General features: G+C 36.9%; 2 protein-coding genes across 21 annotated transcripts in view; one reads left to right on the top strand and one right to left on the bottom strand.

The window, feature by feature from the left end:
• BOLL (boule homolog, RNA binding protein) overlaps nt 1–13,357 on the bottom strand; it is a 199,027-nt gene that overhangs the window by 102,800 nt on the left and 82,870 nt on the right. The gene's annotated exons all lie outside the window — the stretch shown is intronic.
• Nucleotides 7,177–13,357, top strand: part of PLCL1 (phospholipase C like 1 (inactive)) — a 406,095-nt gene continuing 399,914 nt past the window's right edge. Inside the window, exon 1 of the mRNA XM_003764074.3 lies at nt 7,177–7,984. Coding sequence (XP_003764122.1) covers nt 7,739–7,984 — 246 coding nt within the window. The 5' untranslated portion in view covers nt 7,177–7,738. The remainder of the gene's footprint in view (nt 7,985–13,357) is intronic.

The following is a 13,357-nucleotide window of genomic DNA, read 5'->3' as shown; positions in this document are numbered from 1 at the left end:
TCAACCTATACTTGGATAACCATTGTGAGCTTGATCCCACCTTCTAAATTCTCTAGTAGATTGAACAAGTAAACATCTCTTTTCTCTCTCAAATCTTCAAACTCTGTCTCTTTATTAGTTTTTTTCTACTGCCTTCAATCACCTCCAGGTCTCCCCTGTCCTCAAAAAAACCTTCACTAGACTTTACCATCCCCTCAAGTTATTATCCTTTATCTTTCATGTCTTTGTCAGCCAAATTTCTTTTCTTTTTTATGCCTTAAATATTTTTATTTCCCCCAGCTACATGTAAAACAATTTTTACATTTGTTTTTTTAAATTTTGAGTTCCAGATTCCCTCTGTTTCTCCCTACTCCACTCCCATTGAGAAGGCCCATGTGAAGTTATGCAAAATATTTCCATAAAAGTTATGTTGCAAAAGAAAACATAGATCTCTCTCTCCCCCCCAAAAAAGACTCTCAAGAAAAAAAGAAATTTAGAAAAAAAGCATGCTTCAATTTGTATTCAGACACAATCAGTTCTTTCTCTGAGTATGGATGGCATTTTTCATCATAAATTTTTCAAAGTTGTCTTGGATCATTGTATTGCTGAGAATAGCAAAGTCATTCATTGCTGATCATCCCACAACTTTGCTATTATGTACAGAGTACATTTCACTTTGCTTGAGCTCATGGAGGACTTTCCAGGTTTTTCTGATAGTACCCTGCTCATCTTTTCTTATAGAACAATCATATTCCTTCATAATCCCATATTATAATTTATTCAACAATTTCCCAATTGATGGCAACCCTCCCTCAATTTCCAATTCTTTACTCTGAGAAAAGAACTGCTATACATATTTTTATGCATATAGGCTCTTTTAAAAAAAACTCTTTTGGGATTCATGCCTGTTAGTAATATTGGTAGGTCAAAGGATTTGTATGATTTTAGAACCCTTTGGACATAAGCTCTGCTTATATTTTTTTCCCTCTTCCTAACTCCTTAACTCTTTGTAATCTGGCTTTGGATGTCATCACCTAACTGAAAATGCTCTCACCAAAATTGCCAGTGATCTCTTAATATCCAGAACTGATGGTTCTTTCTCAGTTCTCATCTTATTCAAAATATCTTGATACTGTAGACCAATCTCTTTCCCAGGATACTCTGGATTTTTCTGGCAGTACTGTCTCCAGGTTCTCCCTAGGCTCTTCTTGTTTGTAGCCTCTGAAGTAACTTTTCCTGGCTTATCATTTACAACAAGATTCTGTCCTAGGACTTTTCCTCTTTTCTCTTAATATACTCAATCAATTCCCAATTCTTTTCCACCATGAAAAGACCTATTATCAATATTTTTGTACATATAGGACTTTTTACTTCTTTCTATGATCTTTTTGGGTTATAGACTTAGTATGGGTATGAGTGAGTCAAAGGTCATGAACAATTTAACAGTTTTTTTTTGATTTTGTATTTGCTTTTGTAATTTTCAATTCTGCATTACCAGTTATCTATAGGATGGTTCAAACTGGATGTTTCAGAGACAACTCATATTCAACATGTCCAAAACAACTTATTAAAATCTTTCTAAATCTTTTCTTCTTCCAAACTTCTGTCTGTATTTTTGTTTCTGTTAAAGGGGACCATCATGCTTCCAGTCTCCCAAGCTCTTAATCTTACCATTATCCTGGCCTCCTCATTGTATCTCACCTCATGATTCCAATCAGTTGCCAAATGTTGCTGTTTCTACTTTCACAACTTATCTTGTAACTGATTCCTTCTCACCATTCAGTTACCTCCTTAGTTTAGGCCCTGATCACTTCTTTGAAAATTTTGTATTTTTTTCCAATTACATGTAAAAGCTATTTTTAGTATTCTTTAAAACAATTTTTGAGTTCCAAATTCTCCTCCTTCCTTTTACTCCACCTCTACCCACTGAGAAGGCAGGCAATTTGATATAGGTTATACATATACATATTTATATATATATTTATACACACATATAATTATGGAAAATATTTTCATATAATGTGAAAGAAAACAGATGAAAAAGAACCAAGAAAAATATTTTTTAAAAAGTTATACTTTGATTTGCATTCAGATTCCATCAAATTTTTCTTTGGAGGTCTAAATATTTTGTACCCTTTTTTGCTAGAAATTAAAATTGAACTCATTGACTTAGCCTTAGAAGAATCTACCTTCTTTGCTTTCTTTTTTCCTTCTTCCTCCTCTTTTTAAAAAAAGAAATTTAAAAACAATTTGCCCATCTCTATTCTGGGGGTACCTCTTCTGGTCTATATCCAGTCTTCTAAAGAGGACTACCAGAACTCATCCATTTGTACTTCATCCCAATCTAGTGACTTGAACTCATTAAGAATAGCTATTTCTGTCTCTTCTTTTCTCTTAAGTTTCAGATCTCTGTTAAATTTTTTGTTCTCTCAATCATTCAGAAGATTTTAGAGAACAAAGAAAACAAGATAAGAGAAATGTAGTTCTCTCTTCTGTTAAAGACATTATTTCATGTTTTTTCCAAGTAAAGTTTTTTTTTAAAGCTCTCCTTGTTATCTTTAACAATTATCATCAACTTATTTTACTCGGAGTTTTAATGTTTCTGACATTTTTCCTTTAGGATGGTATTACTTTATTCTTTTTTGGTTACTTTTTGTTTCTTTCATTTATGTACAAGTTTTTTAAAAATCTAAGTTGATGGATGAGTTTTCTTAGATATCTATTCCTTCTTTTTTCCGAATTGAAACAATTTATGTTTGTGTTATGGGCCAGAACTCTGTACTTAAAACAAGGATTCTTACAAAGTGTTAAGTCAGTGGAATTGATGAGACAATGACTATCTAGTTTAGCATGGTGCTTAATAGTTCTCTAAGTCAATATGATTGATTTAATCTTACAACAAATAATGGTTTCCTAGTGGTATAGTGATTGGTTTATACTCAATGTAGAGCATATAAGCTGGGACAAACTCAGCCAGGAAGAGAGCCAAATTCACTCACTTCATCTCACACCACTGTAGTGTCAGGATCTCCTCCTTCATTTCTCCACTGAGACCAAGGCCGGTCTGAGCCAGAGACAGACTCAGAAAAGGGACTCAGAGACAGATTCATTCCATCGTCCACCTTTGTGGTGGCTGGAGGCTGAAACCAAGCCCTTGGACTCAAAGCCAGATTCATTCACTTCATCTCATACCACTGTGGTGGCTGGCCTCCTGAACTTCTCTCGTTGAGATCAAGGCTGGTCTGAAAGGCTCTCCAGAAAGCTGGCCTGGGCCTCAGGCAAGGAAACTAAATTGTGAAGGAGATAATAAAGGATTTGGACTTTTAACACCTGGCTATTCTCATGGCAGTTACTGAACTAAAGCGAAGGCTGCTCCCAAGACCTCCAGAAAACCAAACAAGAACACTACATGTTTGTGTAATAAGTTTTTCTTCCTCGAGCTATCCATTCTTCTTGGGACCAGTTTGCTGTAAAATTTCAGACCATGAACTTCTGCCTATTCTTTTTCATGTTTGTTTTCCTGAAATTTGCATGTGCATTCATTATATTCAGTATTCCTCTTATTTTCTTTTCCAAACTCTAAGTTGGAGTGGATGCTTCCAAGAACTTCCAAGTGGTGGAATTTTAGAATTTTAGAGCTAGAAGCTTAGAGGTCATTTAGCCCATCTGGGTTCCAAAAAGTGCCCACATAGCTAAGTAGTAGCAGAGTTGGGATTAGAAGAAGACAGCTTTCCTAATTTATAATCTCGTGTAGTTCCCCTTATATCAAAATTCTTAGATTCATAGGCCTATAGCTAGAAGTGGTCTTAAAGGCTATCTAATATATTCACTTAATTTTACAGGTGATGAAACTGAAGACCAGAGTCCTTACTCATCTTCTATTATATTTAGACCTTCTGGGCCTCTTGCCTCATTTTGGAGGTAAGCAAGAATAGAGGTCCCTTCTCAAGAAAAATAGCCAAAAATAGTGTGATTTTGGGGGGGGGAGGGTTATCTCTAAGTAGCTTTAGAGGCATCACATCTTTGAAGATTCTTTCTGGACCTTTCTAAGACTTATGTGGTGAATCAGTAATACCAATTATTGGATCAGGGTTGGGCTATTTGTCTAAAATAGGCTGAACTAAGCAATATTTTTAAGCATATAGTTCAGAAAAGGAGTTCAGTGTTGTAAAGATGTTCATGGCTTGTGTGTGTTTTAGGATATTAGAATGAAATGAGAAAGGCTAGAAAAAAGAAAAATGTTCAGCTAGGTGATATTGTTCTAAAATTGTAATCCTATTATTGTTGGGATGTTGAATAAAGTTGTTTGTTGGGTATTCTAACATTTCTATATTCTATATTCTAACAATTCAAACATGAGCATCAAGGTCCATCGATGTGGTAGTAATGTTAGTGCACTCACATACATCCAAAGATGAAGGTTTTATTCCTAGGAAATTTATGGGGGAAAATAAATACCAAAGGGATTGAGGGAGTAACAAACACTAACCAAGCCAGGAATAGTGGGGAGCTTTGTAGAAATTGGGGAACTTCAGGAAAATATGGAAGATAGTTTCCTTAATCAGTGGCGCCTGAAGTGAGTTTAAAGGTCATGAAGATGGAGGAGAAAACTTTTTTAATTGAAATGCTAGAGAGCATACTGACTAAAAAGATGACAATCTCATGTACCAACAGAGGGAGCTGTCTCCTGTTTGTTCTGTTTTTAAGAATTTCCTTGTGTGTTTTTTCATCTCCTTCCTTTTCCTTTACTTCATCCTTTTCTATTAGCTTCAAAAAATGCAGACTTTATTATTATTATTATTATTTTACTAAAACAGAGTTTAAAATAAAGCTATAGGCTCTCTCCCTCCCTCTCTTCCTCCCTCCTCTTTTATAGATAAGCAAATAGCATATTGTAAGAAATCTACTTCGTGCATTTCTTTCAATACTAGCTAGAGGGGGATGTTGTCTCTAAAACCAGAGATGCTTATATGCTCTAGTACGTATTCATCTGCATTTATATTTTTAAGAAAACAAAAAGTTAAGTTTTCTGTTTCTTCTGCCAAAGTTGGAAAATCCTGCAATTAAAACCACCCAAAACTCCAGTCCATATCCCACTGTGATATGCAGTCAAGATCAGTTTCTGGGACCTATAAGAATTTCAGGAATTAACATCTAAAAAAAGAAGAAAGAAAGAAAGAATAGAAAGAAAGAAGGAAAAGAAAAGGAAAGAAAGAAAAAAGGAAAAAAAGAAAAAACTATTTCTTAAATTGAATTTTGTCAATCTAAATAGTGATGTGAAAATTGTCTAAATTATGACTTCTGATTTAGGTTACACTGTCTTTTAGACTTCTAAAAGGATGCTTAGGACCTAGATATCTCAGCTTTTTCTTACTTCTGACCTGTTCATTAACAAATTTTACCTTAGATGTTCACTCTCAAGGCAGTTTTGAAAAGATCTAGTCTTCCTTAGATCTTTTTGTAACCCCTACAGGACAAACTCACACTCTAGGATTAAAATTTTTAAAAAGTATTTGTAAATTCCAGGCATTTCTGGAATTTCTATACCCTTTGGTAAATGTATATATATTTTAAAGTATAGATATCTATAGGCAAATGGGTAATTGAGATCATTTTGGTGAGATTTTCTGAGCATAGGGAGCTCCAGGTGTTGGAACTCCTTTCATAAGCAGATTAATTGTATGAGGCACCTAGAGGTTAAAAGACACATGAAGGTCATACTGCCTCAAAGCAACTCAGTACTCTATCCAGTACATCATGCTTTCTTATCCGTCCATCTATCTCTCCATATAAATCTGCTCAGTAGATTCCTGACAATGACAGTAATCTGTCTATCCATCTATCTATCCATCTTTCTCTCTCCTCTCTCTCTCTCTCTCTGTCTCTTTTATTTTCTTCATTATCACCATCATCATCTATCCATTTAGTTAAAAAAAACTTTTCTTTTTCTTAAATACAGACTTTTATTAGATATATTAAAAGGCAACAATTTTAAAGGCTCTTTAGACTTCTTAGTCTCTTTAGAGTAGTACCTAATTGTGCTTGTTGAATAATAAGTAGATCTTTAGTTGAAGTGACTTGGAATGAAGGTTGGGCTCCGCCAGCTTTCCCTAAAAATGTACTTGATTCAGATCTTTAAACTTAATTTTTCTATTGCTTTCTTAATTCTCGACAACAAACAAAACAGCAAATCAAGCCTTGATCTGTAGCATTTATTGATTTTCTAGGTGTAAATGCTCATACTGAAAATTTGATAATGAGAACTGGACCTTAGTACAGCCCAGATTGGAATCAACTCCTATAAGTAATAAAGGTATAGGGTGCCTTTCATCGTGTCACCCTAGGAGATTGTGTGGTTTGGTGGTTTCGAAGAGGAGGTCTAATATCAGGACACATGTATAAGCAACAATTTATCTCTATAGGTAATTTACTAAACAACGGTATAATAGGAGCAAAGCTCTCATTCAGTTTTTTCAGTAAGTAGAATTCTATTAGAGGGCATAATTCTTATTGAATCCTTTAATTTGTGTTGTTCGTTAGCCTTCGACTTCCTCTTTATTCATCACATTTATTCATATTTACTATTTCTATTAATATTTTTCTTTTCTATTTTATTTTCTGCGTCTCCCGACTTGCTACGAAAAAAACCGCAGTAACACCAATCTTATCTCTCTGCCTGATGTTTACTTTTAAAAGAAGCCTGTGTGAAGCTGATATTAACCTCTCTCTAGGACAAGAATACTTCCCCACCCCCCAAACACATCCCATAAATTACTTTTGTAGGCAATGGATGCTTTTAAGCATTTGGATCCAGCACCCCTGGGAGTTTATTTGCTTTGCAGATGGACAAGGATCTCCCCCCTCTCCGCCCTGTTTCATTTTTCACCTCGATTCAAATTTCAAAACTTCCCAAAAATACGTGTGAAGCATCCTCCTGCACGCGCGCGCACACACACGCACACACACGCACACACACATACATACACTCGCAGATCCGTAACACACAGTGTTATGTATGAGACCATCTGGATCTATTCCCAATACAGAACACATTCCATTCTTTTCTCTTGGTCACACCCCTCTCCATTGGGGATTGGTCACGCCGACCCCCTCCTTGGCATTGCTCGGCCCCTAAGAGGCCCAGCCGCCTGCCAATCCCCACGGGCTGTCAAAACAAGTCTCCCTCCCTGTCACAACCGAGAGGAGCGGTGGAGGCAGCCGCCGAGCCACTTCCTGCTCGCTCTGCTAGCTCGCTCGTTTGCTCGCAGCCTCGCTCTCTGGAGGCAGGTGGGCGGGGTGCTCCCGTGCAGCGCTCGCTCCTTCTGCGCTCTGGCACATACTTGTCTCAAGGAGGCCACTTTGAAAAGGCGCCTTGGAGTCTTTTGTTCGGGGGCGAGCCAAGCGTCTGCGTTGCATTTTTGGCGACCGGACACCTCCCTTCTTCCTCGTCCTTCTCCCTCTCCCTCTTTCTGTTCCCCGATCTTCCTCTGTCTTTCCAGATCAAGTTTATCTCCTCTCTCCTCTTCCCAGGCTCCCTTCTTCTCGCTCCCCTTTCTATAATCTGACTCGTTGGGGGAAGGACTGCTCATCCAGAGTAATGTCTCCTCTGCTCGAGAAAGTTGCAGTGGCTGCCTCGGGGCAGTGAAAACAAAGTCTGGAGGGTCGACGTTGGGGTGCATGTTTGCTTGTGGGTGGAGGGGTGGGTTCCGCTATCCCTAAGTCCCCTCTCCACCGGGAGAAGCCCGAAGCTGGTACCACGATGGCCGAAGGTACGACCTGCAGAGAAGGTCCCTCCTCATCCGAGATGAACCACGGGGAGGAGGATACTCAGGTGTGCCCAGATCCTGCATCCTGGGAAGGACTACCGGCGGGGGCTGCTGGACGCCGAAGAGACCGCAGAAGTGGACTTTCGTTGCCAGCCTCAGCGGGCACTTCTGCATCTGATTGCGAAGCCAGTCTCCTGGAAGCTGCCCGGGTGACACCTCGGCGAAGTAGCATTATCAAGGTGAGTCCATGTTGGCCGGGGAATGGGGTTGTCCTCTGCGTCCCTGGTGATGCCCGGGCTTCCCTTCCCGAGCATCTGGAGTGCAGTGCAGCCTTGGGAAAGAGCAGGCAGGAGCTGGGGGCCAGGATGCAGGATCCCTAGAGACATCTTGAGGTTTTGTGTTGTTTCCCCCACCTCCCTTTCCCCCCGCCCCTTCATTACCAAATCTTCCTTCCTCCCCAGGATGTTCACGAGAGCTACTGTTGATTACAAGTTACAGATTTCTGTCAATTAAGCAAAGGACAAATTTAACTCCACTGCTATTAATTCTGTGGATATACTTCACATCTACAACCTCTTCCTCATCCCCAACCCTCTCCGCAAAGCCTCCTGAAAGTTTCCATAAACTAGCCATGGGGATTGGGCTGGGATGGAGAGTAGGGGGAGGATGAAGAGTGAGAAAATCTGTTTACAGTCGAACTGTTTGTTGCGTATTGATTATATTAAACATTTGTCTCAGACGCGTACTCAAGACTTCATTTTATGTTCTCTCTATATATCAGAGAGAAGGTTAGATTTTTGACAGCAGCTTGTGAAGTGTATTGTTTTCCAGTACTGAAAGAATTGCTTTCATTAGTAACTGGCTTTGAAATTCCGGAATTTAACTTTCTCAACAGTGAAGTTCAAGCACCCCAAAATCAGTAGAATCTTTTCCCTGAAGCAAAAAAATAGTGCGGGGTTGAGGTATTGGGAGGGAAGAGGGAAACAGGTCGTAGTCATAAGACAAAGTCCAGTCAGGCTCCTGATTAAGCGAGAGTGCAGGGAAAATTAAAGGTTTTTCCCCCCCCTTCCATCCAATGGAGATTGCCTCAGGTAGCGAAGTTACGGTGGTAAAGTATCTCTATGAATTCGGGAGTCTCTCTGCTAAAATAGAATCCGGAATCTCTATAACTTCCAATCTTTTTTTGAATTTAATGTTTCACATCTACCTTGAGGTTAGTGGGAACTCTAGGGGTGGAGTTAGGGGAGGAAGAAAAGGAAGGAGCTAGGACAGCTAGAAATACATACAGACACACAGACACACAGACACACACACACACACACACACACACACACACACACACACACACACTCCGATTCTTTGACCTTCCTCTCTCCCCTTCCTGCCTCCAGTCTTTTCCTTTTGATTGTACTCGGTTTGGCATTTCATCTTGTGGGTGCATCATTCCACGATAGTTTTTTTTCCCCCTGGCCCTCAATAGGCTTAGCACCAAACATAATTGGAAGATGTCTATTAAAACAAATGCCTGTGAGCAAGCAGACCTATATTTGATTAAGATCGATCTTGGCTGACATCGTGCTCTGAGTCAGCATGAAACTGCTTAGGAAAAAAAAGTGTCAATGATGATAACATATGGCTGACTTTGAACTCTTCACTTCTGCATCTTGTTGGTGCTCAAATAAATGCCTGTTTTCAAGATCCATGTTCAGATCTGAGGCAGTGTACCCAGGACCTAACTAGTGGCATTTTTCCAAGATCTAAATTGGAATTCTCAGCACAAGTGTGGGTAGATTACTCCTATAATACATCTATCTCAGCCATAAGTACAGTTTCTGCTTTTTCCCCAGTACTCTGATACATGCAAGGTTAAGACCATCAAGAAGGGTGCTGTATTAAAAGAACAGTGGGTGGTGTGGACCAGATATAAATAGTTTATAGAAGTTTCAGTGATTTTTGTGGTCCAGTGATTATATGGGGGTTAGTGTCCTATTCAGGTTATGAACTGGGATAAAAGGGTAAGAAGGTCAAGCTTTAAATAAACAATCCCCTTCCTCTAAGCAATATATACTTTTGAAACTAATAAACTTGGAGTCATAATTAGTGAAGGAAGTACCCAAATTTCAGATGGTTAAATATCTATAATAGATTATACTATATGTAGTTATATACTGAGGAAGCATTTAAATTCAAGAGATTTAAAAATTTGTGTTTTGTTGGGGGAAGGGAAGTTTACTGATTCATGATCTTTTAGAGAGTCAGTTCTTTGTAATGCACGACCCAGTACTGTTCTGCAGTTCAAAATTTGTGAATTACCTAAGACACTACAGTACAAATTCCCAGAAATACTTATAAAAGTATGATTATAAGGGAGACCTAAGGATTTCCTGATTCAGAGCATGGCTTGCTGTCCACTATGAAGTATTGCTTTTTGATTTAGAAAAGCAAAATGAAAATAATAGTCCATAAAAACCAAGTTGCTAAAGAAATACCAATTCCTGCAAACATGTTTGTTGTTCTTTAGCTGCACGTTAGATACTCTGCTTAGTATATTTTTGGTGATGGCTTAAATTCACACAAGGGCAATGTTGGAATTATAATAAAGTTGTGGGGCAATGGTTCTTTTACTTTTATTACCTAATAAAGAAGGTAACAATAATAGGCCTAATCTCTTTTTGTATTCATAGTTTAAAATCCTGTGATGCTAATCCAAACTGAATTAAGGTTTGAAGGGCAACAGAGGACAAAGAAAATTGTGGCCTCTCCTAAATTAATATTGTAAATTTCAGGAGCAGGCTTTTATTTTATAATCATGGTATTTCAACAGCCATCAAATCTATTTGGAAATTTCTTAATCATATTAGTACCGTTTCTAGATGAGTCTCTTAAAGAATTTACATCTTTTAAAAATTTATCATTTTTAGCATTTTTGAATTTGGGATTAATACAAACTAAAAGGTTATTCTGACATTTTAACTTTGACTATGTTAGATGACATCTTAAATATTTGTAGCACAGTGTTAATTGTTAGCTAATGCAGAAATCAATCTTTATTAAAAATTGTGAATTATCCAAGTTTTCATGCATTTGTTTCTTGCTTCTTTGAAAGTCTGTGATCTAAACAAGTAGGTTTATTAATAACACTATTTCAAAATCAGAATAACCCTTTCCCTTTCCATACCAAATTACAGTGGACAGGGGAAAAAAAGAACTGTTTTCTGTTACTTTGACCTATACTTTGTGGAAATGAAATTCTAGTTTAGATAACATTTCCTTCTGATTTGGAAAAAAATCACATAGAATTGCTTTATGTTCACACATTTTCCCATTATTTACCGTGAGTTTCAGTGTTAATCTTTCTTAACTCTCCTCACATTTTTTTTTTTAGTTCATCTCTGTAGAGTCTTGGATTTTCCCAAATTTAACATCTGAGTGAAACTAGATTCTCTTTTTGTTTCCCCACTTATTGTTCACTCTTTCTGAGCTTATTTCTGAGAGCTGAGAGGTGTTAAGTCACCAAGAAGCTTTTATCTTTTTTTTTTTTTTTTTTTTTTTTAGTATTCACATGGAGTGTAAACAAAGGTAGCACACAAGAGTTGATATCAGTTGTCAATTGATGATTTGTGGTTTGAAGTGCCATATGGTAGATAGGAACTGACATGGAAAATTCTCCAATAGTAATATTGTAAATTTAAAGTAATTTGCTATTCTTTTTCTGAATGTATTTCAACAGTTCTCACAGAAGTGTTTACTTTCTCTGGAACTGCCATAGAAACATGGTGCCATCCTATTGTGAAAGTAGCTGTATTTCATGGTGCATTTCTGAAGTGATTCTCTCAATCACTTTTCAAGGGTGTTGGAAAATTAAATTTAGTTGGGAGTTTATAAAGAACTCTATGATCTTTTGCTAATGATGATTTAGAAGTATCTGCTAAGGTGTCCATTGTTACTATTATGATTGTATTTTTTTCTCTTGGAAAAAATCTGCCAATTATGAAAATAGGAGCAATGACAGGCACAGAGAAGTGAAATGTATACTGAAATTAAGATTGTGCTCTTCCCACTTTTCACAATGGAGAAAATAGGTTATTAGATTTTGCATAGTGAAATGTCAATTGGACATTTCTTTTTAAGTCACATCTCAGGCTATTGGTATAAGAAGATATCAAAAGCAACATGTATTTGACTTTTTGGGTTACTGTGCAATCTCCTTCTCATATAACAGGTTAACTATAGTCTCATAGAGTAATACAACATAGGGACTATTCCTACTTCTCTATTTCTTTTAATGGAAAGAAGAAATATTAAGCATTTTACTTTGATCCTCTGGGATCAAGGGTACTGGGAAGAAGGTACTATTATTATCTCCATTTTACAAATGAGGAAACTGAGGCCAAATTATCTGCCTAGAGTCAAATAGCTAATAAGAGTTTGAAGATATTTCTAATTCCAGTTGCAGTATTGATAGCACCATCTTTCAGGGGTCCTCAAACTACGGCTGAGAGCCAGATGCGGCAGCTGAGGACGATTATCCCCCTCACCCAGAGTTATGAAGTTCCTTTATTTAAAGGCCCACAAAACAAAGTTTTTGTTTTTATTACAATCTGACCCTCCAACAGTCTGAGGGACAGTGAACTGGCTCCCTATTTAAAAAGTTTGAGGACCCCTGTGTTATAAACATTAAATTAATTCTTTTTTTTTCAGGGCATAAATAATACCAAAGCCAGACATAAGTAAGAATGTAAGCATTTTGACTGACAAACTCTCTCTCTCTCTATATATATACTTATATCCATTGGGGACTAAAAGAAGGAAAGTTATTACTTCAGTGTCTCCTTGCTTATCCTGGACTCTTACAAGTTGTTTGAATTTGAGAGCATGCATATTTTTTATTACTGTAATGAAACCCTTTTAAGATCAAAAAGTCACCTTTTGGGCTTATTATAGAAAAGATCTATTTGAAAATTTCACAGAAAAATGATTTTGGAATTCAAGTGGTTCCATATTTTCCTCTTAGGTTTCATCATATTTATTAATTATACTGTGCTGGTTACAACACATTAATAACACATTATAGGTTAACTGTAATCATAATAAGTACTGATATACAACAAAATTTTTGTGTAATAAAGATTTTTCTAAGCCTGAGCCAATGCTTTACCCAATTTCAAACAATAAATAACTTTATAAGTAACTAAGCTCCTAGTCACCTGAAAAGAGTTAACAATTTGTTTAGGGCAAGTACAAAAGAATTACAATTTTGATTTCTTTTATTCTTTCTAGGAAGAAAGCAGGTTGATTTACAAACAAATTCTAAAACACAAAGTTAGGATGATGAACTTTTTTGGTTTATAAAGCTCTCTTAATTATTATAAAGCCACAAGAGAATTAACTTTTCCCTGCTATATGCACTCTGAGACAGATTTTAGAAACTATTTTTTCTTTTCTTTTTAAATATCAGATGAGAATTCAATGATGTCTTTGTAACATAGGAATTAAAAAAATTTTTTTGTAGGTTGACTTTGGTAGGTTGGTGAACTCCAAAAACCTCTTCTCAGAATAATATTTTTAAATGCATAAAATATAATATCCAGAATTACAAAGAAAACTATAGT

The sequence above is a fragment of the Sarcophilus harrisii genome, chromosome 3, assembly GCF_902635505.1.
Source record: "Sarcophilus harrisii chromosome 3, mSarHar1.11, whole genome shotgun sequence".
NCBI lineage: Eukaryota > Metazoa > Chordata > Mammalia > Dasyuromorphia > Dasyuridae > Sarcophilus > Sarcophilus harrisii.
Note: the sequence above shows the minus strand (reverse complement) of the source record. Positions and strands in the feature narration are given on the sequence as shown.